The sequence below is a fragment of the Triturus cristatus genome, chromosome 10, assembly GCF_964204655.1.
Source record: "Triturus cristatus chromosome 10, aTriCri1.1, whole genome shotgun sequence".
Taxonomy (NCBI): Eukaryota; Metazoa; Chordata; class Amphibia; order Caudata; family Salamandridae; genus Triturus; species Triturus cristatus.
Window position 1 is genome coordinate 414,999,092 of NC_140593.1, and position 24,672 is coordinate 415,023,763.

At 49.1% G+C, this 24,672-nt stretch overlaps 1 protein-coding gene across 6 annotated transcripts in view; it reads left to right on the forward strand.

Moving 5' to 3' along the window:
• The window catches only part of ACBD5 (acyl-CoA binding domain containing 5), a 319,177-nt gene that overhangs the window by 235,231 nt on the left and 59,274 nt on the right, over positions 1–24,672 (forward strand). For all 6 annotated transcript variants that reach the window (XM_085631746.1, XM_085631748.1, XM_085631752.1 and 3 more), the window contains one exon: positions 20,407–20,460. In XM_085631746.1, coding sequence (XP_085487872.1) covers positions 20,407–20,460 — 54 coding nt within the window. The remainder of the gene's footprint in view (positions 1–20,406; positions 20,461–24,672) is intronic.

The window sequence follows — 24,672 nt, forward strand, 5'->3', positions numbered from 1 at the left end:
CAGGGGTGGGACCGAAATCAGAATAGGAAGGAAAGGTATTGAATGATCAGCAGGGAACTGAGATAAACAAGAAAGTCATCCAATCATGAGCTTCAGGCTGACTCAAAGCCCACTGTATGTATTGTTCTGTTCATAACAGATTAAACAACAGTTAGACAACTAAAGCTGTCTCTAGGTGAGAACTAAGCACACATTATCAGTATTGTTATCATTATTATGCAGAACACCATTTTCTTTTTTTGTGAAGTGAGGATATTTTTAAAATAGGTAGTGCTTCTCAATTGTAGCCCCCTAAAGGTCCCATTTTCTCCTATATGTCTAACATCAAGTGCCAGGACAGTAGACTGTTGCGTTGCAATTGCAGAAGTAGAGTGCCACATCTTAAACAGACAGCCTTTGGTGTACATCACTTGCCCTGCCCACGCATGTGTCCTGTGCTTGCATGCCGTACCCTTCAATTCTTCCTTTCCTGCTGACAGGTTTTAGCTTTGATCTTTGTCATTTTATACTGCAACAGTTTTTCAACTTTTTAGGGCTTGCGTTGCAGTACGTGGCACTGCTTGCGCAGCGAGAGCCCTTTAGTATGGGGTTCCGAAAGCTGCTCACACGCTAGTGCGGTTTTGCTTTCCACGGGTGCCATTAGTTTCACTTGCTTTTTAAAAAAATAGCCAGCACGCAATTGGGCAAAGGCGGGCGCATGTCCCGCCTTTGTTCCGCCCATTCCCGTTGGTGGCCAGAACGCCAGCAGCGCGCGTTCGCTTCGCTGCCGTGCTCCCTAGTTCTTTTACATTTCAAGTTCTTTGTATATGCTACACTTTAATGTTGCATAAACTCATGTTCCATGGTGGTTGAAACCTGCACCACATACGAATATTCCTCATTACCAGCTTGCTATGCTTTTTTTTAATGTATAGAAAATGGATGCAGACATTTTAAATATTTGTATTTTGGCAAGCGTGCAATTTAACGGCAGGCAAACATAGCTAGAGAAAGAAGTACAAAAAATACGATCAATAATCGGGAAAGGTCCTCAGAGTTCTTTCCAAACTCCAATGAGTATAAAGACCCTCTGTAGACATCCCCAGAAGATCCGAGCCAGCAGGGGACTCAGTAGCCACACCCATAAACAGGCAGGTGGGTCAAAGGCACATGCACGGCCCAGGCTCCCTGGCTCCATGTCCACCTGCTTCCCTGCATGCCACAGACTTTTCTCTGCACATCAAGGGTTTCTTAGCAACTGCAAGACCTGAAAATGGACAACTTCTGTGGTCAGTTAAGTCCACAGATACGTTATGAAGTGAACGACAGGGGCTGCCTCGAAGCTTGTAAAGTGTTAAGTGGCTGTTGTTGCCTCAGGAATCAGAGCTGTTCGAGGCATGTGGGCTGCTGAATTCATATCTGTGCATAGATCGCCGCCTAGTGTTGGGTCCGGATGTTTGCACGTTGTTGTCCTGGAAGAGTCTTCGAAGTATCCTTGGATAGGTGACTCCTCCCCTGGACTACAGTGCGCATGGGCATCCTCTCCATCCTCAGATTGTTTTTTTCCGCCATTGGGTTCGGATGTGCTATCTTAGCTCAAGTTAGGAAAATATTTTGTCGAGGCCAAAAGGCCTTTAGTTTGCGTCGGTACTGTTTATCGATCGGGTTTCGATACAATTCTGTTAGTTTACTAACTTTCAACACCGATTTTTTTCGCATTTACCTGTCCATCGACTACTTCGACGATGGAATCGAGGACGCCATTCAAAAGGTGTCCGGTATGCAATGCGAAGTACCCACACATCGACGTCCATCCGGTGTGCAACAAATGCCTTTCGCCGGACCACGACGAATCGACATGCATGGCCTGTGCCCGGTTCCGTTCGAAGAAGACACTACGGAATCGACGAGCGGCGAGACTCGAGGCGCAGCACGCGGCACCGGCCCCAGCAGACATCTTCAACGAGGCCGAAGAAGTCGAGGAATTAGAAGTCTTGCCCTCCAGTCCCGTTTCCGAGCACGACACCGGATCGGACGAGGTAGACGAGTCACTCTTCCACAGAGGTGAAGACGACACCGAGGTAGGAGACGACGAGGAGGCCTTAGGGGCCGAAGAGAGTAGCTCCAATGATGAACAAGGCCTACCTGTTCAAACCGAAGAAACACCAGTGCCACAGCCTATGGCTCCGGTCGAGGGATCGCCTTCGGGCCTTACCCGAGACCCATCCCGCAGTTCTTCGGCCCCGCCCTCGGGCCCGGCCTCGGACGTTCAGCGGCAGCCATTATTGCATAAACAGGCTGGTTTCCCTACCGCAAAACCGAAACCGAAAGCTGCTCTGGTTCCACCGAAACCGAAACTGAAAGTGGCGCTGGTCGGATCGAGGCCTTCCACGCCTTCGACGCCAGCGCAACGCGTCGGCACCGACCGCACCAAGATAGACTTCGGTGCCGAACTTGAAGCGGGCGACGTTGGAGTCGACAAACGGAAAAAGGCCATCGGCACCGACAAACCTGCTCGGCTACCGGCACCAACGACACCGAGGGCCGTAACGCCTGCTGCGTCTCGCGTCGCTCCCTCGACGACACCTAAGCCTCACGTATCGAAGACTTCGACGGTGATCTCTGCACCTCGACTCGAAGAACCGCCGGCGCCGAAAAAATCCACGGCCGCCTCTACGAACCTGGCCGGTGCCAAAGCCTCAAAGGCGCCCCAAATACGACCTGGTGCGACGCAAGGCAGCAAAACCACGGCTGTCCTCCAGGACACGTCGGGTTCCGGTTCGATCGGAGCTCCAGCAGCCTCTTCGGCGCCGGCCAACATTACCTTCGGCTTGCCTCCGTCGACAATCCCAAAAATGTTCCAACTCAGGACACGGGTCACCCAAACTACGGTCACCCCGGCTGAGACGTCTCCGGCACGCGTCATCGACGCCGACACTGGCAGGATGATTCTCCACGACCGAAGGATAACTTCGGAGCCGCCACTGGACCCTTTCAGGATCCCACTAAAAAGGAAGTTGCCTGTAGAATCAGAACCTCTCCTTTATGAACCCTTCCATTCATCCTACCAGGCTCCACACCGGTTCTCCCCCACACGCTCCGACACGGACGCATTGGAGGACTACATGGATGACCAAGTCCCCTACCATGTAGACACAGACCCTGATGACCAGCAGGACCCTGATCAAACTTGGGGCGACCCTGCAGACCCCAGTGCACCTCTCGATGCACAGGACCAACAACTTTATGGGGCAAAAACATCTCCTACGGAGGATACTGCGGCGTTCAACGCTCTTATTGAACGTGCTGCAAATAACCATGGGGTACAGCTTCACTCTGATACCATCGAAGATGACTTTCTAATGGACACCTTTGCATCCTCAGAAAGACATGTGAAAACTCTGCCAATGTTGAAGGGGGTCCTCAAACCAGCTAAGGACATTTTCAAGGAACCCACCAGGGCACGAGTGATAAACCCCAGGATTGATAAGAAATACAGATCAGCACCTGGGGATCCTACTTACATCAGAGGCCAATTACCACTCGACTCCATCGTCGTAGCGAATGCACGCAAGAGGGCACACTCGCAAACGACAGGTGACGCTCCTCCCCCGGACAAAGAGTCCAAAGTGTTAGAGACCTCTGGCAAAAGAGTTGCCGCCCAAGCTGCCAACATATGGCGCATAGCCAACACTCAAGCGCTCCTTGCTCGCTATGATAGAGCGCACTATGACACACTGGAGCAAATATTCCAACATCTCCCTGACCAGTTCAAAGAAGGCGCAGAAATGCTCATCAGAGAAGGACAGCTACTCACGAACGCTTCCATCAAATGTGCACTAGATGCTGCAGACACGGCTGCCAGAGCCATAAACACAAGCGTCATGCTGCGACGACATGCCTGGCTACGGATCTCAGGATTCAAGCCTGAGGTGCAAAACAATATACTGAACCAGCCCGTCAACCCCGACTATTTATTCGGGCCAGAGGTTGACACCACCCTCGAAAAGATAAAGAAGGACACGGACACTGCAAAGTCCATGGGCGCCCTACAAACTCAGTCCTTTCGGAGCGGCTCCTTTCGTCGCCCCGGAAACAAGGGAGCAGGTAGAGGACAGGGGTCACAACAAACATATAACAAAGGCAATACACAGACCACCTACGATAAAAACACCCGAGGTGGATATCGTGGCTCCAGTACAAAGGGCAGAGGACGTGGCTACGGCAACACCAGGTCCTCCCCCAAGAACAAGCAGTGACGCCCTCTCCCTTCCTCCCGACCACATAACACCTGTCGGGGGAAGGCTACAAAGGTTCCTGTCCACGTGGAACTCCATCACCACGGACAGGTGGGTCAAAGATATTGTAAAATACGGTTACTGTCTGGAGTTAACCTCCACTCCACCCACAATACCACCAAGAAGCCGTCCTATGTCCTCAGAGCACTTAACGCTCTTACAGCAAGAGGTGCAAAGTATGCTTCTAAAAGGTGCTATAGAGGTCGTACCCATCCACGAGCAGGGTACGGGAGTGTACTCCCTCTACTTCTTAATTCCAAAAAAGGACGGGTCGCTCAGACCTATATTAGACCTGAGACCCCTGAACCAGTACATTCTTTCAGAGCACTTTCACATGCTCACTCTACAGCAAGTCCTTCCGCTTCTCAAGCAGGGAGACTTCCTAGCCACACTGGACCTCAAGGATGCGTACTTTCACATACCCATCCACCCCTCGCACATAAAATACCTCAGGTTCACTGTTCAGGGGCAGCACTATCAGTTCAAAGTCCTTCCCTTCGGCGTGACAACAGCGCCCAGGGTTTTCACGAAGTGCCTAGCTACAGTGGCAGCACATCTACGGAGGCAGCATATACACGTCTACCCCTACCTAGACGACTGGCTCGTTCAAGCGAAGTCAGCCCAGCAATGTGCAAGCCACATGTCCCGCACTATTCACCTTCTTCACAGTCTGGGATTCTCACTAAATTATCCAAAGTCCCATCTCCAGCCCGCACACGTACAACAGTACCTAGGTGCGACTATAGACACTCTGGCGGCCACAGCTCAGCCAAATTTAGTGAGGATCAACAGCATACAACTGCTGATCTCCAAGTTCCAACCCAATCACTCACTTCCAGCGCGAGTGTTTATGCAGTTGATAGGCATGATGGCCTCCTGCATCTTCATAGTCCCGCACGCGAGATTACATATGCGCCCACTTCAGGAGTGCCTAGCACGTCAGTGGAATCAGGCTCAAGGACAGTTAAAGGACCTAGTGTTGGTGAGCGGTCGGGCATACAACTCTCTGCATTGGTGGAACCCACAAAACCTTTGCAAGGGCCGACCATTCCAAGAGCCTGTCCCACAGATAGTACTGACAGCGGACGCGTCTCTCCAGGGATGGGGAGCTCATGTACTCCACTACACAGTGCAGGGACTATGGACAACACAACAAAAGAAGTTGCACATCAACCTTCTGGAACTGATGGCAATCTTCCTAGCCATGAAGGCATTCAAAGTACATCTATGCAACAAGGTCGTGTTGATCCGGACGGACAACATGACCGCAATGTACTACATACAGAAACAGGGAGGAACACACTCTCCACAGTTGTCTCATCTGGCTCAGAGCATGTGGAAGTGGGCCATTCAGAGGAACATGTTCCTCATGGCAGAACACCTCCCTGGCAAGGACAACCAGATGGCGGATCTGCTCAGCAGACACAGCCACCAGATGCACGAGTGGGAGTTACACCCATCAGTACTCCAACCGTACTTCCAGCAGTGGGGTCATCCAGAGATAGACCTATTCGCGACAAGCGAAAACGCAAAATGCCAAAGCTTCGCCGCCAGGTTCCCACATCCGCAGTCGCAGGGCAATGCGATATGGATGAACTGGTCCGGCAAATTTGCGTACGCTTTTCCCCCAGCGCCATTGATACCGCTAGTGGCCCGCAAACTCCGACAACACTCCCTGACACTCGTCCTAGTTGCTCCCACGTGGGCACGCCAGCCGTGGTACACCACCTTCCTCGAACTTTCCGTGGTGCCGCATCAAAGGCTGCGGATCAAACCCGCGCACTTGACGCAGAACCATGGAGAGGTTCAGCACCCAGATCCGCAACAGCTGAACCTGGCGTTCTGGCTCCTGAAGTCCTAGAGTTTGGCTATCTCAACCTGCCACCTGACTGTATGGACATCATCAAGGAGGCCAGAAGACCCACTACCAGAGCTTGCTATGCAGCCAAATGGAAAAGGTTCGTCATTTATTGCGGTAATAATGACATCAACCCGCTGGACGCATCCATCCAAAACATCATCTGTTACCTCTTACACCTATATCGATGCAATCTGGCGTACACCTCTATACGTGTCCATTTGACCGCAATCTCAGCCTATCTGCAAACCAGGCAGCACCTCTCTCTATTCAGAGTGCCTGCCATCAAAGCATTCTTGGAAGGACTCAAACGAGTCATTCCACCAAGCCACCCACCGGCTCCAATGTGGAACCTCAACTTGGTCCTCACACGCTTGATGGGTCCACCCTTTGAACCTCTACACTCATGCGAGATTCAATTCCTTACCTGGAAAGTGGCCTTCCTTGTAGCGATCACTTCCCTAAGAAGAGTTAGTGAACTCCAGGCACTAACCGTTCAAGAGCCATTTATACAGGTTCACGCCAACAGGGTCGTACTACGTACCAACCCCAAATTCATGCCCAAAGTAATATCGCAGTTCCACATGAATCAGACTATTGAACTGCCAGTTTTCTTCCAAAACCCACAAACTGTTGCAGAAAGGGCACTACATACACTAGATGTACGGAGGGCCCTCATGTACTACATCGACAGGACTAAACCCTTCAGGAAGACAAAACAACTGTTCGTTGCCTTTGCCCCACACCACAAAGGTAACGCCATCTCCAAAGCAGGGATAGCCAGATGGATAGTGTATTCAAATCTGTTATCAAAAGGCAAAACGCACATTAACTATTCCACCACGAGCCCACTCAACACGCAAGTTGGGGGCTTCCATGGCTTTTCTAGGAAATATTCCCCTGCATGATATATGCAGAGCAGCCACATGGTCCACTACACACACATTTACAAAACACTATTGCGTAGATGTGCAGTCAAAACAGCAGGCAGCTGTAGGACAGGCTGTTCTCAAAACACTTTTTCAGACCGCTGCAGCTGGCACGGGTAGCCGCCGCCAATAGAGGGCACTGCTATGTATTCTATGCACAGATATGAATTCAGCAGCCCACATGCCTCGAACTGAATATGCTACTTACCAGTATGCATCTGTTCTTGGCATGTAGGGCTGCTGACATTCATATCGCCCTCCCTCCTCCCCGGCGCCTGTAGCAGCTGCAGCTCTCAGAATTAATGCAAGCATGGTCATCATTTTCTGTATCTACTCCATCACTGCCACAATGGCGAAAAACAATCTGAGGATGGAGAGGATGCCCATGCGCACTGTAGTCCAGGGGAGGAGTCACCTATCCAAGGATACTTCGAAGACTCTTCCAGGACAACAACGTGCAAACATCCGGACCCAACACTAGGCGGCGATCTATGCACAGATATGAATGTCAGCAGCCCTACATGCCAAGAACAGATGCATACTGGTAAGTAGCATATTCAATCTATAACCAGGCCCACTGGAATTATGCGGCTCTCCTCATAGTTCTGATTTTGCTGCAGCTGCCACATAATCCATCATCTGCTGCCTAATTTGCAGATTTTAACAAAAAAACCTTTCCCTGCTCACTGATCTAAAGTTAGTAAAAACACTGCAGGACACGATGCTGCACAGTGGAAGGACATTTGCAAACAGTCAACTGGCCACCTTTCAATTGCTGAATGCCCAGACAGTTCCAACGTGTTCAAATGATGAACTAGTGAAGTAATACTGCCACAAAACGTGCTTCAGTGTCACATAATTTGCCTTCACTTGCCGCATAATTTAGCCATCCCTGACAACTCTGCTGCATAATTTGCTCCTGCCTAGTCGCATAAATCTAACGACCATTCTTGTCACTTATGTTAGCAATTCGCTAATGTTCTCTTCGGAAGAGGAACGACAGATCGTGGGTAATCCTCGGTAACCTGCTTTCTTGGGAGTCTCCGGCAAGCTCAAATTCTTGGAACTAGGATCTAAAGGGAAAACCCTAGTCCTTAAAGTCATAGTCACGTTAATTAATTAATAAACTCTTAATGTCAATTATTTTGGAAGTATTTTTTTAAAACGAGCGGCAAGCACTTTAGTTACTAATATTTAATGAGTCTTGATTACTGTAGTAAATATATCTTTATAATAAATACTTTCTATATAACTCATATAAAGTTTATATTAAATAACTACCGTATGTGTACCTCTAGCGACCACTATTTAGTTTTAGCAGCCATTTTACAGCAGAAGCAAAAATAAATGACAGCAGGTCACCGAGATGCGACGAGAGACACAGGAAGGAGGCGGAAACACGGAGTTCTTTCCAACAGTGTGGATTGCCTATAAAAGATCACTGAAAAGCGCTCTGGCAATCAGTCCGCGCGTGCGTGTAATGACTGGGGCGGCTGCACCTCCAGACGGGATATTTGTTTTTTAGAAACAAAAACAAGCTTAACCGCGGTTCGATGTTGAGCAAGAGGCAAAGCAATAGCGATTAATCCGCCCTCAGCCGCGCTATCTCAAGCTCACACTGATAGCATCTCTCAGCAGGAGCCTTCGAGCGCGCACATCAATACGGCTTCCAGGTGAGGGTGGAACGTGGCAATACACACACATTATCAACGCCACCTCTTGTGCGTCCCTATTCTTTCTGCTTTGAAGACATTTGCTAAGAGTACCGGAGTTGATTCTTCCTCGGACGTAGAACATTCCAGTTTATCTACACCAGGGAGTACAAGAAAGGCAGCTCGCCAGTAATACTGCAAGTAATCAAAGAGGTAAAATCTGTTTTCATGTGAGGGCAGCAAATAGATAGAGTGGCTCAGTGTGTTAACCAAGCTGATGTGTGTGACCGGAAGGTTGGTGGATCACATCCAGGCAGGGCTGACTCAACGTTTTAACCTTCCATGGGCAATAAGAAGAGTACTGTTGAGCTGGCTTCCAATCACACCTATTAGTTAAGCACCAAGATGCGTTCACCTGGTGGTGTGCGCTACATGAATGGTCAGTATAGGCCATTTTTCGGCTGCTCTTGTGAGGTTTTTTTTGTAGTCACATTTTTATTGATTTTCAAAGGCATTTAGAAAATTAGCAACACACAATACGACCACTTGTACGCCCACACAGAAGGCACATTTTCAAAGGAGCTGTGCTCGATCACCGCATCCAAACCAGGATGGTCCAGCCTCTTGCCCCAGATTTTCTCATGTCTACAGGGACCTCCCAGTGCCTCATAGATTGTCCTTTCCAGTTGAGCACTCAGTCCACCCCCCTCCTCCACTCGGCCATAGTAGAATGTTCAGGGGTTTCCACTTCCCGGCGATATCTTACTTGGCTGGCCACCAGTGTCGTCACCCCAATGAAGGTCTGTTCCATCCTCGCTCCCCCCAACTCATCTCATAGGCCCAGTAGAGAGGTCCTGGGAGTTAGGTCAATCCGGTGGCCAGAACCGCAGAGAACTCCTCTATCCTCACCCAGAAGTGATTCAGTCTCAGACATGCCCAGACCATGTGGAAGAAATCTGCCTCCACCCAGGAACAGCGGCCACCAAGCTTGCGAGGGCCAGCAGGCCTGGTGGTGTCACCGGAGATTCATATAAGCTAGGGGCAGATAGCGGAGTGGGAACACGTGGAGATGTGAGGAATAGCTAGTGCCAGTCTGGCTTTGCGCCAGTCGCCATCTTCAAGAACTCCCACCCATGCCTCCCACTGCACATGCAACCCTGGGAAGCAGTCCGGGGCACTGATGATGAGAGATCGATAAATCTTAGAGATAGCTCCTTTGCTCAATTGCACCTCACGCTTCAAGAGGGTTAAATTGAGAAATATTTGTGCCTGCGGAGATGTGTGCTAATAAGGCGTGACGCAACCGCAGGGATTGATAAAACTGTGTGCGGGACACAGTACTAAATGTCATTTCTGTTCTACTACACAACTCGAAGTAAAATAAATTATAGTCTTTTGAAACAAGGCTAGCTGCTCTCTAAAACCTTGGTGTCGGCCAGGAGGGTGGAAGGAACAAGAGGTGGTCTTCACCTGGTGATGCAGTGACAGAGCAGCTTAGAGTATTTTTTCACTAGATAGCTAACCCTTTAGTTGCTGCATGGTTCAGATGTGTAAATACATTTTAACCATAAGAATCAGAGACCGCGTAATGCCCATCTCAGCACTCCGGTTTACACAACTCTACATGTGTGGGAAGCTGTAAATAAGAAAGGCTTGGACCACTTGTCCTTCCCCATTTACATCAATCTATTCTGATCCAGACTTCACTCCAGCAGTAGAGTAGGAATCATTTACAAAATGGAAACTAGGAGGTTGTCAATATATGGCTAACATGTTCCATCAATGGAACCCCCCCCCCACCCTAGCTTCAGCAGGAAAAATGTTTCGACCCCTTGCTGGATAAGGCTCTCCAGAGGCAAGAACAAGCCCAATGCCCGCTGCTGCAGAGTCCAAGAGCTCAGAGTGCCTTACCTCTTTAACACCATCTCAGGAAGTCTACTCCAGCTAGGGGAAATGCACCCTCCACCACAACCACCTCGGGACCTAAATAATTACCAGGGCTTGAATTGGTTTAGTGGTGAATAACAACTATGCTTTAAAGCTGCCTCAGTCCATGCCATTTATAGTGCCTTTGCCATCCCAAACACATCTGCAACAGCTAGAGACCGCCTCTATTTAGAAGAGATCAAGTTTGGACCCAGCTGTAGGTAAGTGGCAAGGTTACTGTTCCCACTGTTTCTTTGTAAGGAAAAAGAAGGACTCTGTTCTATTGCAGAGTTCTATGATTTTGAGCCTTCAGTCCTGGGCAACTAACTGTTTGTGGGTCATAATGTCTATCAAACTCAATCTTCGTCATTTAAATAAAAAAATGTATTTGTATGTCTGCTGTGGAAATAGTGCTTATCCCCAAGCCTGGTAAAGACCTAGCTCTATACGCATCCTACCGTCCTATTGCTCTTTTTAATACTGACGCCAAAATCTACACAAGGATCCTGGCCAAATGCCTAGGTTCGTATCTCCCGACCTAATTGACCATGACCAGGTTGGCTTTATTCACCATGGACAGGGAGCGGACAATATTCGCTGCATTCGCCATAGCCGAGAAAGGAAACTGGCATAACATCCCTGCTTGCCTTATTTCGCTAGATAGGGAGAAGGCTTTTGACCGAGTCAGTTGGCTCTTTCTGCAAGCTGTCTTGTGGAAAATGGGGCTTGGGCCGGATGAAGGCGCGCTATACCTCCCCCACGGCACAGGTCCGTGATGAGGGCCAACTCTCACAACCCATCCATCTGGCAAGTGGCACTACACAGGGATGCCTGCTCTCACCTTTTTGTCCTGGCAGTTGAGCCATTGGCACTAGCTATCCACCACGATAAAAACATTGTGGCATTCCCTTTGTAGACACGAGCATAAGATCGCTCTTTTCGCTGATGACCTCTTACTCCCCCATCACCCAACCAAAATCATCCCTTCCAGTCCTAGTGAGCACCCTGTCGTCCTTCAAAAAGGTCTCTGGTTTTAAAATCAACATGGCAAAATCCCAGGCATTCAATTGTACAATCCCTCAGCAGGATCTATTCCATTACAGTCTCTTCCTCCCTTTCAGGGGGCACCGCATTCACTCTGATATCTGGGCCTGAATTTGACTCCATTGTTTTTTTTTGTTTTTTTGAAAATTTTATTGAACAATAAATCAATTACAAGCATGGGCCTACAACCACCAGGGCCGGCCGCTAGATTCAGAAAGGATCATACAGTTATTAAGGCAGTAGTCGACTCCCGGGGCCCAGCCCCGTACATGGCTCCGGATAGTCCTAGGGAAGCAGGATACATAGGTTTAACATAAATAACAAATAAAAACAAAAGGCGAGGCATAAGGGCAAAAAGTGTGGGTCCGGCTACCTCCGGGGGACTCTACTTCAGACCTTCAAATAGCTATCAAGAGGAAGGAGTACTGATAGGTCGGGGGGGGGGTCACGGGAGAGGAACGTCCATATTCGGTTATTCCAAAAAGTCGCAAGGAACCATTAAGGGTCAGGGGGACAAAGCAATATCGGTGTCCACTAGGGGGGGAGTACAGATACCCCCACGATACGCGTTCCATTGCCCCCAGATTCTACCCCATGCCCCCGGTTTACCACGAGCCACATACACAGTCTTCTCCCTGAACATGCACCAGTCCATGTTCTCCTTCCATACGGACACGGTGGGAGGCCGCTGGGAACCCCAAAGCTGCGCTATATCTCTCTTGGCAATCATGTTCCCCAGGGCCGCCCACCGAGTCTGAGCCGCGTTATAATCATTGGGCTCCCACACATTCAGGACACAGCGACGCACCTCCGGCAACAGCGCAACCCCGGTGACTTGTCCCATGACCACATGAACCCGGCGCCAGTATTCAGCCACCTCGCGGCACTCCCAAAGGATATGGAGAAAGGTGGCACTGAGCCCACATCCCCGCTTACAGAGCCCGTCTTCAGAAAATCCCATCGAGACCAAACGGGGACCCGTCACATACACCCGGTGGAGAATCTTAAGCTGGACCAGGCGGAGACGGGCTGGAATGGCGACTTCCTTGGGGGACGACAGTGCGGACTGCCAGTCCTCGTCGTCCAGTTCCACCCCATCCCCCGTCCACGCCTCCCGGAGGCGCACCAAGAGGTCAGCCCGATTATTGATAAGTTTTTTATAAATTAAAGAGATAGTACTGTCGGGGACATGACCATCGAGTATGCGGTCCTCGAGGGGCGAAGAAGCCGGGATCTTGGTCCCCTCCCCAAAAACAGAGAGCAGGGCATGCCGAACCTGGGCGTAGCGGAAGAACTCCCTTTCCGTAAGTTCGTATTCGCTCTGGAGCGCCGCGAATGTTTTAACCGCACCCTTAATCCATAAGTCTCCCACTCTACTAATACCAATCGTGTCCCAACGTTCAAACCCCTTCGTTGTCCAGAGGCTTCCCAGTCGGTCGGAGGCAAACAGGGGAGTAGCACATGTTAATCGCTCACTCCAGCCCATGGCTACATTGGCCGCCTTCCAGATCCGTACCGCAATCTTAGTAGGGCCCGTAAGGGTCCGTCCAGCCGAGCTGGAGTAAAGTGCCCTATTATAGTTTCCGCCGGGAAGCAGGAATTTATCCATCTCATACGCCGGATTCAAGCCAGGCGCATACGTGGAATGGTTAATGGCCGATAGCTGTGAGGCCCAATAATACCTGCGAATGTCGGGAAGCGCGATGCCCCCGTCGTACCAGGGGAGAGTAAGCTTTGCCAGAGCGATACGCGCCCGTCCGTCCCACATCAGTCTCCTCTGCAGGCTCTCCACCTCCCGAAAGTAGGACACAGGGATGACATCGAAGGAGTTCTGAAGTGCATAGAGGAATCTGGGAAGGGACATCATTTTAAACAGTGCTGCCCGACCCAGCGGGGACAAGGGCAGCCTACACCACCGAGCCGTGTCCTCCCTCAAACGCCGAAGTGGAAGCAGGAGATTCTGCTCATAGCGAGCCACCGGGTCCATCGAGACGTATATTCCCAGGTATTTAAAGCCGGACAGAGATAATTGGATCGGAAGCCGAGGCGGCAAGAGAGGAGGGTCGCCGGAGATAGGATAGACACAGGATTTAGACCAGTTGATCGTTAGACCCGAATTTCTCCCAAAGGAAGTCAGAACATCAAAGAGAACATTAAGCGACTGCCGCGGCGAGGTGAGATACAGGAGAATATCGTCCGCATACAACGAGACCCGATCCTCGAAGCCCGGGGCCCACCGGATCCCTCTGATCGAGGGCTCCCAGCGGAGCCAAGCAGCGAGCGGCTCCAGGGCAAGAGCAAAGAGCAGAGGGGACAACGGGCACCCCTGCCTCGTACCCCTACCGAGAGCGAAGGGCCGAGAGACCCGCCCATTAACCACCACCTGAGCCATGGGTCCCGTGTAAAGAAGCTTCACCCAGCCAAGAAATCCGTCCCCAAAGCCGAATTTGGTCAAGACAGCCCAGAGGAATGGCCACTCGATGGTGTCAAAGGCCATCGTGGCGTCTAAAGAAACCAGCACGGCTGGTTCGGAGAGGTACTCCGCCCTGGCGAGGGCGCCGTGAAGACGCCGCAAGTTAAGAGCGGTGTTACGGTGAGGGATGAAGCCGCATTGATCAGGATGAATCAGATCGCAGATGACGCTCAACAAACGATTGGCAAGGACTTTAGCCAGGATTTTAGGCTCTGCGTTTAGCAGTGAAATAGGCCTATAGGAGGCACAGCGGTCTCGTGGCTTACCGTCCTTGGGGATCACGACTATCGTAGCCAGACGCTGGTCGTCAGGAAGGGAGCCTGCCTCAAGGGACTCCTGAAACATACGACGGAGGAAGGGCGCGAGTTTATCCGGGCGCAACTTATATAATTCAATAGGCAGACCGTTGGGACCCATCGCCTTGCCCGAACGAAGGGACCGAATCGCAGTTGCAATTTCATCTACAGACAAGGGGGCGTCCAGCTGCTCACGGTCTTCGACGGACAGGCAGGGCAAAGCAATATCCCTCAGCAGAAGGCAAGAGTCTTCCTCATCCCTATCAGTCACCGGGGAGTACACGGCCCGGAGGTGGTCAGCGAAACATTCCACAATCTCACCAGGCTCAGTCACACACACTCCATCCGAGACACGCAGCTCCGGGACCACACGATTCACTCTCTCCTTCTTATCCAGCCACGCAATCAACTTTCCCGCCTTGTCCCCGGCATCATACAATCGACCCTGCTGCTCCCTATACATCGTTTTGGCAGCGTCAGTGACAAGAGACCTGTATTCAAACTGTTTCAGGCTGAGGGCATGGAGCCCGTCCGGAGTGACACCCGTCTCCAAGGCCGACTCCAGCCCCGAGATGTCAGTCTCCAGCTTCACCACTGCCTCACTCTTGAGCTTCTTAGCCACCACTATCTGGGAGAGGGCGTGTCCGCGGATTACGGTTTTAAAGGCTTCCCACAGGGACATTGCGGACGACACCGACCCCTCGTTTTCAAGGAAGTATTGGTCCATAGCCTTAACCAGACTGTCGCGTGTCGTAGGGTCTCGCAGGTACCACGGGTTGATGGGAGCGATCCGCCCTGCAGACCGCGACTCGGTGTCAAAGAGCAGCCACAGCGGGGAATGATCGGAGATACCCCGCGCCAGGTGCCTAACCTCTCGTATCCGACCAGTCTGTGCCGCGGGCATAAGGAAATAATCTAACCTAGAAAGACTCCCATGCGCCCCAGAGTGAAAGGTGTACTGACATTGGGTCGGATGCATTAATCTCCAACTATCTACCAGACCGAAGGTCTCCAGCAGTCCACCAAGCCATGCCTGGGCAGCGGGGAGGGCCCTGGGTGGGTGACGATCCAGGTCACCCGAAACCACCGAATTAAAGTCCCCGCCCATAAGCAAAAGACTATCCGGAAGTTCAAGCAGCATTCGACCCAAGTCCGCGAAGGTGGAGTTCTGGAGGCCCGGGGGGACGTAAACTGAGACCAGGGAAAGGGGCTGCCCCTCCCACCTCCCAATCAGACACACATAGCGCCCTCTGTCATCCGAGATTACCCTAGTGATATCCAACGGAAGTGAGGATCGCAGGAGAATGCCCACCCCCCTGGAACCAGTTGTGAAACCAGAATGGGCCACGAGGCGGTATCCCCCCCTGTTCATTGCATGACAAACATTACCAACCAGATGCGTCTCCTGGATAAACACCACATCAGGAGTCAGACGACGCAAATACTGCAGTACTACACCCCGTTTGATACGGTCCCCCAACCCATTGACGTTCCATGACACCAGCCTCAACCCGTCCCCCCCCCCATCCCCTCCAATAGATCAAAGGCCCCCCAGTCAGTAGCACAGTTCCCGAATCTGGACAAAAATCAGTACCTCGCCCTGCAAACAAAAAACACACAGCAAAACAACCCCTCCCTCCCCCCAACCCCCCCCAAATCCAACTCCCCCCACCCTGCACCCCTGCGGGCCAGAAAACTCCCCCAACTTGCAGTGTGCCTGTCGCCCTACTAACCCCATTCTACGAAAAGACCCCGGAGGAGGAAAGGGACCCGTCCCCGCCCGCCCCCCACACAGGTCCTAGTGAGACAAAATGAACAAAAGAAGTAAAACCCAGCTGAACAGTGCAAAATGGCAAAATCAAGGACCAAAAGTCACTCCAAAGGGGACCCGTCACCTTCGGCGCCTGCAGAGGGCCCGGGTCGGCCACCTCTGTCCGGCAGCGAGTCCAGCCAGTCACTCACGGCCACTGGAGAGTCAAAAAAGGCAGTCCGATCCTCATGTTCCACTCGGAGTTTTGCAGGGTAGAGCATAGAGTACTTTAGGCCCAGTTCACGGAGACGACGCTTCACCCCCTGGAATCCCATCCGCTGTTTCTGGACAAGTTGGGTAAAGTCCGGATAAAAGTGAATGGATGAGTTCTCATGACGAACCGGGCCGTGGACCCGTGAGGCCTGCAGAATCGCATCTCGGTCTCTATAGTGGAACAGTTTGGCCACGATAGGCCTCGGGGGGGCCCCCGGCCGTGGCCGACCGCCCGGAACTCGATGGGCCCGCTCCACGGCAAAGAACTTACTTAGGCCTGCCGGGGTCAACTGTTGGAGGATGAGTTCCTCGACCAGGAGGTCAACCGGGCGGTTGTCGGAGGACTCCGGTACGCCTATGACACGGATGTTGTTGCGTCGGGCCCGTCCCTCGAAGTCCTCCAGCCGCCGAGCCATCTGATCGTTGACCGCCTTAATGTCACCAAGCGCGGCCTGCAGGTCCGACACATCCGCACCAAGGGTGGAGGTCCGCGCATCGAGAGCCTGAACCCTCTCGTTAGTTTTGGAGAGATCTGCCCGAATTAAGGTGACATCGATTGCCACCGTGTCGATTTTACGGGCCAGGGCCTCGTATTGCGTGGCGATGGTTTCCCTGATGCCATCAATGGCGCCCATGATGTCCTGCAGGGAAAGCTCCGGAGAGACGGTCGTGCCACCGCCGGCGGCATCCGGGGGGGGGCCGGTCGCTCCAGGGGACCCTCTGCCCTGAGTGTAGCGGTCCATGTTGTTGGCCTGGACCGGTCCCCCGCGGAGGGAGGCCTTAGTCTTACGCCCCTCGGGGCCCCCCTTGCCCCCCATGTGGTCACGGCCACCGAAGGGGACCGCCGATCAAGAGTCGTAGGGGCACCGGCACCGCAGACCAGGGACCACAATATAGCGGTGCGGGGGGACCCAAGGCGATGGGCACACTAGTGGCAGGTGGAGACAAGGCCTCGTGCAGAGGCCAAGGAAACACCCCGCCACATCAAGTGCGTTCGCAGGCCAGCCCCCTGAAGTCCGAAAGTGAAACCGAAAGTGGTAGAGCGGCCACTGGCACCGCACTGCAGCCGCTGTTGTTCAATTACGACACGGCTCCACGGTTCACCTTCGCCCCGGGCACCTCCGTCGGGTGGGTCCCAAAAGTTCGAACAACGACAACTCAGGATTCCCAGGTCCGATTCGAGTTCTGAAAAGAGATACGTGCTCAGCCGGTCTTCATCTGTCAGATTCCATAAACCACATCAGGATATTCTCAGGATAAATTCCGAGGAGCAGCAAGGGTCCGGGGAGCCCTGTGCTCACGCGACCATCTTGGATGCGCGCTAGGCTCCTCTTGACTCCATTGTTGACAGCCTGGACCCCTGGCAATTGGTCAGAATATCGGAGTTCGATCCTGGATGGAAACCTCTCTAGGTGTCTTGGTTAGGCCGACTTAATGTGGTTAAAATGTTTATCCTAAAATCCTTTACCTATTTCAGACATTGCCTACCCCTATTCCCCAAGACACAATCTTCCGCCTCCAACGTGATCTGCATGTTTTTATCTGGGGCAGGAAACGCCCACGATTCTCTAACACAATCCTCATGCTCTCCAGAGATCAGAGGGGTTTGGCTTGTCCCAACCTTCTTGAATACTTTTGGACGGCACACCTGCAAAACATCTCGAAATGGGTTGTTTTTGAGAGGGAAAAACACTGGTTCCACATGGACTGTGCAGTAGCATACAGGGCCCTTTTGGAAATCTAGTCTGACTCCCAAGGCACCATAGACCCCGCAGTGAATACATAAGTCACTTCTGATAAGATGGTCTTCGAGGTGTGGGATAAGATAGCAATTAAAAGGGGCCTTACCACCTTCCCCACTCCAAATACTCTCTTAGCCCTTTACCCGGGCTTCCCCCGGCTCTACACCGTCACTCTTTCCCTGCCTGGAGGGAGGGGAGTACTGCATATTTCAGGAACTTTTCACAGGGGGTTTGAGTAAGATTTTTGATCAATGTAAAGAGGACTTCCAACTCCCCGAAGCCACCCAACAGCATTATTACCAACTGCGACACTGGATACTTCACCCTCCCAACTCTCAAGTTGGTCAGATCTTTTGATGGGACGCGAGGCCTGATTTCACATATATATAAAGGTACTTCAGCATTCCACCCCTGTGCACCCACATAATTACCAGGCGCAATTACATTCTGGCTCCACAGAAGGAATTTCCCAGAAACAATGGGAGAAGCTCTTGTGTGACATCCCCAAGATATACTGGAGCATTTCTCAATGTGAGACAGTCTACAGACTAATGACCAGGTGGTATTACACCCCGACATGCCTAAGGAAAATGTACCCTACATTCTCACCTTAATACTGGCGCTGCCAATCAGCACCCGGTGACTTTTTTCATATCTGGTGGTCCCGTCTCCTCCTTATACTGTTCTGGAAAGAAATACGGAGCCATATTAAAGGAAAAGTAGGCTTTCCTCTCCCAAACTCGTATAATACCATCATACTAGGCATTCGCCCTCTACCTCTAACATGGTCAGCAATGAAGCATGTGGATTGGCACCTCATAGCGCAAATGTTAGATGCGAACAAACAATTACTTGCCCTCCACTGGAAGAAGCCTTTTGCACCACCGATCGGCTAATGGTTCATACGCCTTTAGCACGTCATTAACTTGGAGCTCCTATCTCACAACGTAGCACACACTGAAAATAAATTTGCTTGCATCTGGCAACCCCATATAGATTATTTCTCTAGAATGAAGAACGCTTAGAGCTCGTCAGATGTTCGAGCAAACCTCCCCCGGAGTCTGAGATTGCCTGCCGCAGGGGGAGGACCGATCACTCCTGGTACAGTATCTCACATTATCTAGCTCCTTGAAAGGTAGCCTCCACAAATCTCAAATTGGGAAAAGGAGGAGCATGTGGGAGGTGGAAATAACCTAATTTAAAAATAGATTAAGGCGGGAAGTTGGGGGAAGAAGGGATGTATTTTTATCCTTGGGGAATCAAGTTAAAGCCAATTTGGAAAAAAGGCATTCAATGATTGGTTTCTACCAAATTTTAAATTCCATTCAGCTTCAACTAAAAATGTACGTAAAATAGTTCAGATGAAATGTTTCTCAAAACAATTATTCAATAAATTAGTTTTCTGCTAAATCACATTCAACTTCTTTTTCACGTTAATCAACTAGATTCATATGGGGTTAGATTAATATACCAAACGAGACATCAAAGCTTAAGGCCGGCTAAATGTATTGGAAACCTTGTCAAAATTGTATCTTTCAGTCATTACTATAGCATATGAAAGAGGTAGGTGCAGGAAGACAATTTTAGTCATGAAGAAAGTGTGTGAACTTCTGGTGCACATAGCGCAGCAACATCTAATGCCTGTTTGTATGTATATGACAATAGTTTCCTGTACAAAAACATATTTTGGCCGTAATACAAGTAACCACTATTAGCAAGACATGCTGTAGAATTCATCCATTTACATTTCAGGCTGTATACTGTATGAAGAGCTGCAGAGCAATTTTCCATGTATTATCTGATTCATCAGGAGTTGTGCTGCTAGAGGATCTATGTTCTTTCTTATTCTTCCCTCCTTGCCTAGTCTTTGCAGATTTTTGAATAATTCTTTTTTTTACAGGTGTTAGCATTCTATCACTTCCTTTTTTTTGGCAGGCAGAGAGGGAGCTTTTTTATGCTTTCTTTTTTCTTTGTTTTTACAGTTAAACTTGGATCTCTTGCTTTTTCTGCTTGGTCACCTAAATAATGTGGAAATACTTTTGATTGCCTATGCCTCTTGTATTTAGGCTCATGCAGTTTACTTTCATTTATGTAAATATATACATATGGGAATGTTACCAAATAACAAGTAAAACTAAAAGAGTTCTGACCCACTTGCATTTATCATCTGTGATTTGTATTTGCAGGCAAGATCGGTGTCACTACAATCAAGTCATCAAACTTCTTCATATCCTAGGAGGGTAAGACTGCAATTTACATTTGAAAAAATGATGGATGGAGTGCTGGTGTGTTTGAAACACATTATTAAGTACTGGGAGGCTGAACATAGTTTAATTTGTTTTAATGACTACAATTTTACTTGGAGGAGAGAGTATGGGGCTTACTTGTTCTAAGGCTTGACTCGCTTTGACTAGTTGGAGGATAAATACTGTTTAATTTCTGAGACTGACCTGTGTCTGTTTATAGGTTGTCCCTACACTGTGAGATACAGAACTAACAGTCGAAAGTGATGCAGGGTGCATTGTGATACAGATAATTGGGCCCAGCAACATATTTGTTCCCTTCCTTCTTCAAAGAAAGGATAAGTAACAGTGGGCACAAGTTGCTGTACAATCCTCTTGAATAACATTTCTCCATATTCAGGCTGCTTGCAGCATGCCGAATTCTGTAGAATATGGCTCCTTGAATCTCACTAACTCTTAAGACCAAATGCTTGTTTTACCACCTTGGCTGTTGGGTAGCATAACCAACCCAATATTAAAGCTATTACTGTCATTTGCAGACGTCATTGGAACTATTAAAAAAGCGTATGTTAAAACTATTTGCCTCACAGTCAGTGTCATCCCATACGTCTTTTTTGTTTGCAGTGATGTGCATGTTCTTGTCCACATAAATCTCTCAGATATTTAAGCTTCTGCAGCACAAATGTAATTTATGGACATAAGGAAGAGACATAATTGTACTAACAATTCCAGGAAACAATGCTTTAATTCTTTCTGTTAAGCCTGCAGAAACAATTGGAGTTTCCATTATGTTTGAGAACAATGGATATCTACATGATATCTTTGAAGTGTGTCTACATATGCGTGCAATTGTTTTGGGCCTAGCATAGACAGAAAAGCTCATAATCCAATTATGACAGCTGATTTTATTTTAATTGTTCATAAGAGCTCTTGAATGTACTTCATAGTGTTGAAGCCATCTTTCTTTATGGTACCAAATGCTTGAAGCTTTAGGCCCTGTTAGATTGGTAAATGTTGCATTTTCACTTTCAAAGGAACTCGGTTGATGGGGCCTTCATATTTGTCTTGCTTACTTGTGGAACTAATAGCTGACTGGCTGGCTATGAATGATTGGGGCAGAGTAACTAAGAAGCAGGGTGCTTCAAAAAAGCCCTTTAAACATATTTAAGTCCAGAAAAAGTGAGGATTTAAACAGTCAAAACATATGAGCTAGAAAGGCAAAGCTTTCCATATATTGTTTTATAATTAATTTATGGCTTATATATGTTTATTCCCAGGAGTATTAAACTAGCACACAAACTGTTTTCTCCCCTTCAGTCTCACATCTTTTATTCACTGGACCTCACCTGAAAAATATGTAGCATCTCACCTAACATTTGACTTAAATATCTTACTCTGAAAGCCTGTTAATCTCAAAACATATGTGTGTAAGCAATTAAATCTACAAAATGTGGATTGACGTATAAAAACCTTTAGGTATGCAATTGCATTAATGCTTCTCAAAATAACCTTGTCTGAATCACAGGAGAGACCTGGCACATGGATGTCAGCCTCACCAATTGAGACTTGTTGACAGTCCAGTCAAAGTCTTCACATAGAAAATTGTTTGTAATGTTGGGATGGTATCAAGATGTAGTGAGGTCTGCCAGACAGAATGGAGTATCTATTGCTTTTCATGCAGGAGTTTAACTTTGATGTATTTGTTTACAAATACTCATCCACACATTGTTCTCTTGGTTTGAGGTGGCAAGACACCTCCGGTCAGCTTTAAGCTTCTCATGAGTGAGAAAATATTTGCTAATCCTTGTGACAGTGTTGCTTTTCCTAACTAATGAATCCCTCATTCACAGAGAATTTCTAAACATGAAATCCATCCACAGAAAACTCACTTTGTTCTTGCCTCGACCGTGGGTTCCCTCACGTTCCATGTTTTCAGCTGCCTCGTCCAAAACAACTTAGCATTTCCACTCTGAGACACCTTACATTTCTGCAGGAACATATGTCCTTGTGTCAGTGCACTTTTGGAATAACTCCCTTTGTCCACAAGACTCTTACTCCCCTAATCTCTCTTCCACAGGTTTTACTTCCAGAACATACTGTTTTGTCTCCATACCTCTTTTGGGTACCCCTGCTCTTGATGAATCCTGGGCCAGTAAAGCTGTAATTCATGTAATAAAATAACTCACTGCCACTGTACTAACTGCTCCACAGTGGCAGGGTGGCCTCCAATACTATGATGGTACCTGGATTATTCATAAGGTCTTTTCTTTAAGGAAAGGCTCTTAATCTTCCTCTCTATAATGTTCCCAATGACCATGTCAGTGAAAAATTATACTAGTGATAAACCCCACTAGCAGTTTCTCCACCTTTTCAGTGTGATCCTTTCAGAAATTACTCCCCAATCCTCTGAGCAACCAGAAATGGATAAGTGAGAAACACCACTGGAAGGTCCTACATCTTCTTTCTGACTGTTGTGTAAAACAGCTGTATGTAGGACATGCCTATTGTGTACCCTCTCTTTCCCTCTGACATACGTTTGTAATGGATAACTGAGGATACCTGCTTGGGTCCATTACCCTGCTCTGTTGGGTTGTCAAAACTGTAGCTATGGGCCATGTAGGTTCAGTGCAATACATTTGGAGCTGGTTCATGGCAAATAAGAGCATCTATATTGGCAGCTATCTGCACCATCATATTTACTGGGTGCCAGCAGGGACAACAAACATTATTTGTGGAATGAGCTGTGCTCCCATGCACCCCTACAGGACAATAACACATTTCACCCTACGAAAGACAGTGGAGACCCCGGTGTGTGGTGAAAGAGACCCAAGAAAGCTGATTATCCACAGGGCAGAACCCTGCCGATGGGCCTAGGAGGCATGAACTGAGCAGCCCCAAGACCCAGGGAGTGGCTCAATGCGGTGGAGCAGCAGGCTGATATACAAAGGCAGAGCAGCTCTGACCACAGCAGTTGGGCTGTGCTGTAAGGTGTTCTTATGAGGGAAGAGGACATGAACCCCTATGATACAGCAGTTTGGTGGATGGGATGCAGCAGTGCAAGCTAACCAATTTTGAGTTGTGTGGGCCTTGGGCCCCCTATTTTGGTTCGAAGTGGGGTGATAAATTGACAACAGAGTAAGAGTGGACTGTGGAGAAACCCTTGTGGTCGAGAGCGCCCCCCTCGGGACCTAAACTTTTTATGCTTTGGCTAGACAGCGCAGCTGTTGCCAGACAATTATGTGAGAATTACAAGGAAAGGGGCGTTGGCTCTGCCTACATGCCAATAGTACATGTTCTTATTGGACAGAAGTTGTGTGCTTCCACATAGATGTGAGCATTTTGTTTATCCAGCTGCCTGAACTTGAAATTTCGGGGGCACACACAACATAGTAATGCTGTTAACATGTCTTGGATAACTAGATAATTTATGAAGTGTTTCTCTGACAGAAGCACAGATGGGAGCATGGCAGTCATTAACCTACATAGGTGTTTAGGTCTGGCTTGACAGTGCAACTGTCACCTGACCTTTTACCCAGCACCAATAATAATCTTCAATTCTTTGCTTCCACACATGTACAGATCTATTCCCATGCTATTTACCTATGATGCTTTAAATTACCAAACAACATTCTTTTATAGCCAGACCTCTTGGCATTGCTAGTGCCTGTTAAAATGGAATTCAACATTTGTGAATCACATGTAAAAACTGGAAAACCAATGCCCCAACATCCCTCCTCCACTCACCCCACCAGAAAATCGAACTCCAAACAATTATGCTGTGAGAACAGAAAGTACAGCATACAGACCGTATGACTGCACCACGGGGGAGACAAATATAGTGATTGAGTAAGAAAAAGTAAAACCCTACTGTTACATTTAAGAGGAGAGCATTAGAGTATCTTGGAAAATGAGTAATTGGAAACGACAGTGTTCGAGGCATGTGGGCTGCTGAATTCATATCTGTGCATACATCGCCGTCTAGTGTTGGGTCCGGATGATTGCACATTGTTGTCCTGGAAGAGTCTTCGAAGTATCACGAGATAGGTGGCTCCTCCCCTGGACTACAGTGCGCATGGGCATCCCCTCCATCATTAGATTGTTTTTTTCCGCCATTGGGTTCGGATGTCCTAATCTTAGCTCTTAGAGTATTTAGGCCTTTTCACGTTGGTATTGTTTTCGTTCGGCGCCGAGTAGTTTCATCGAAGTTAG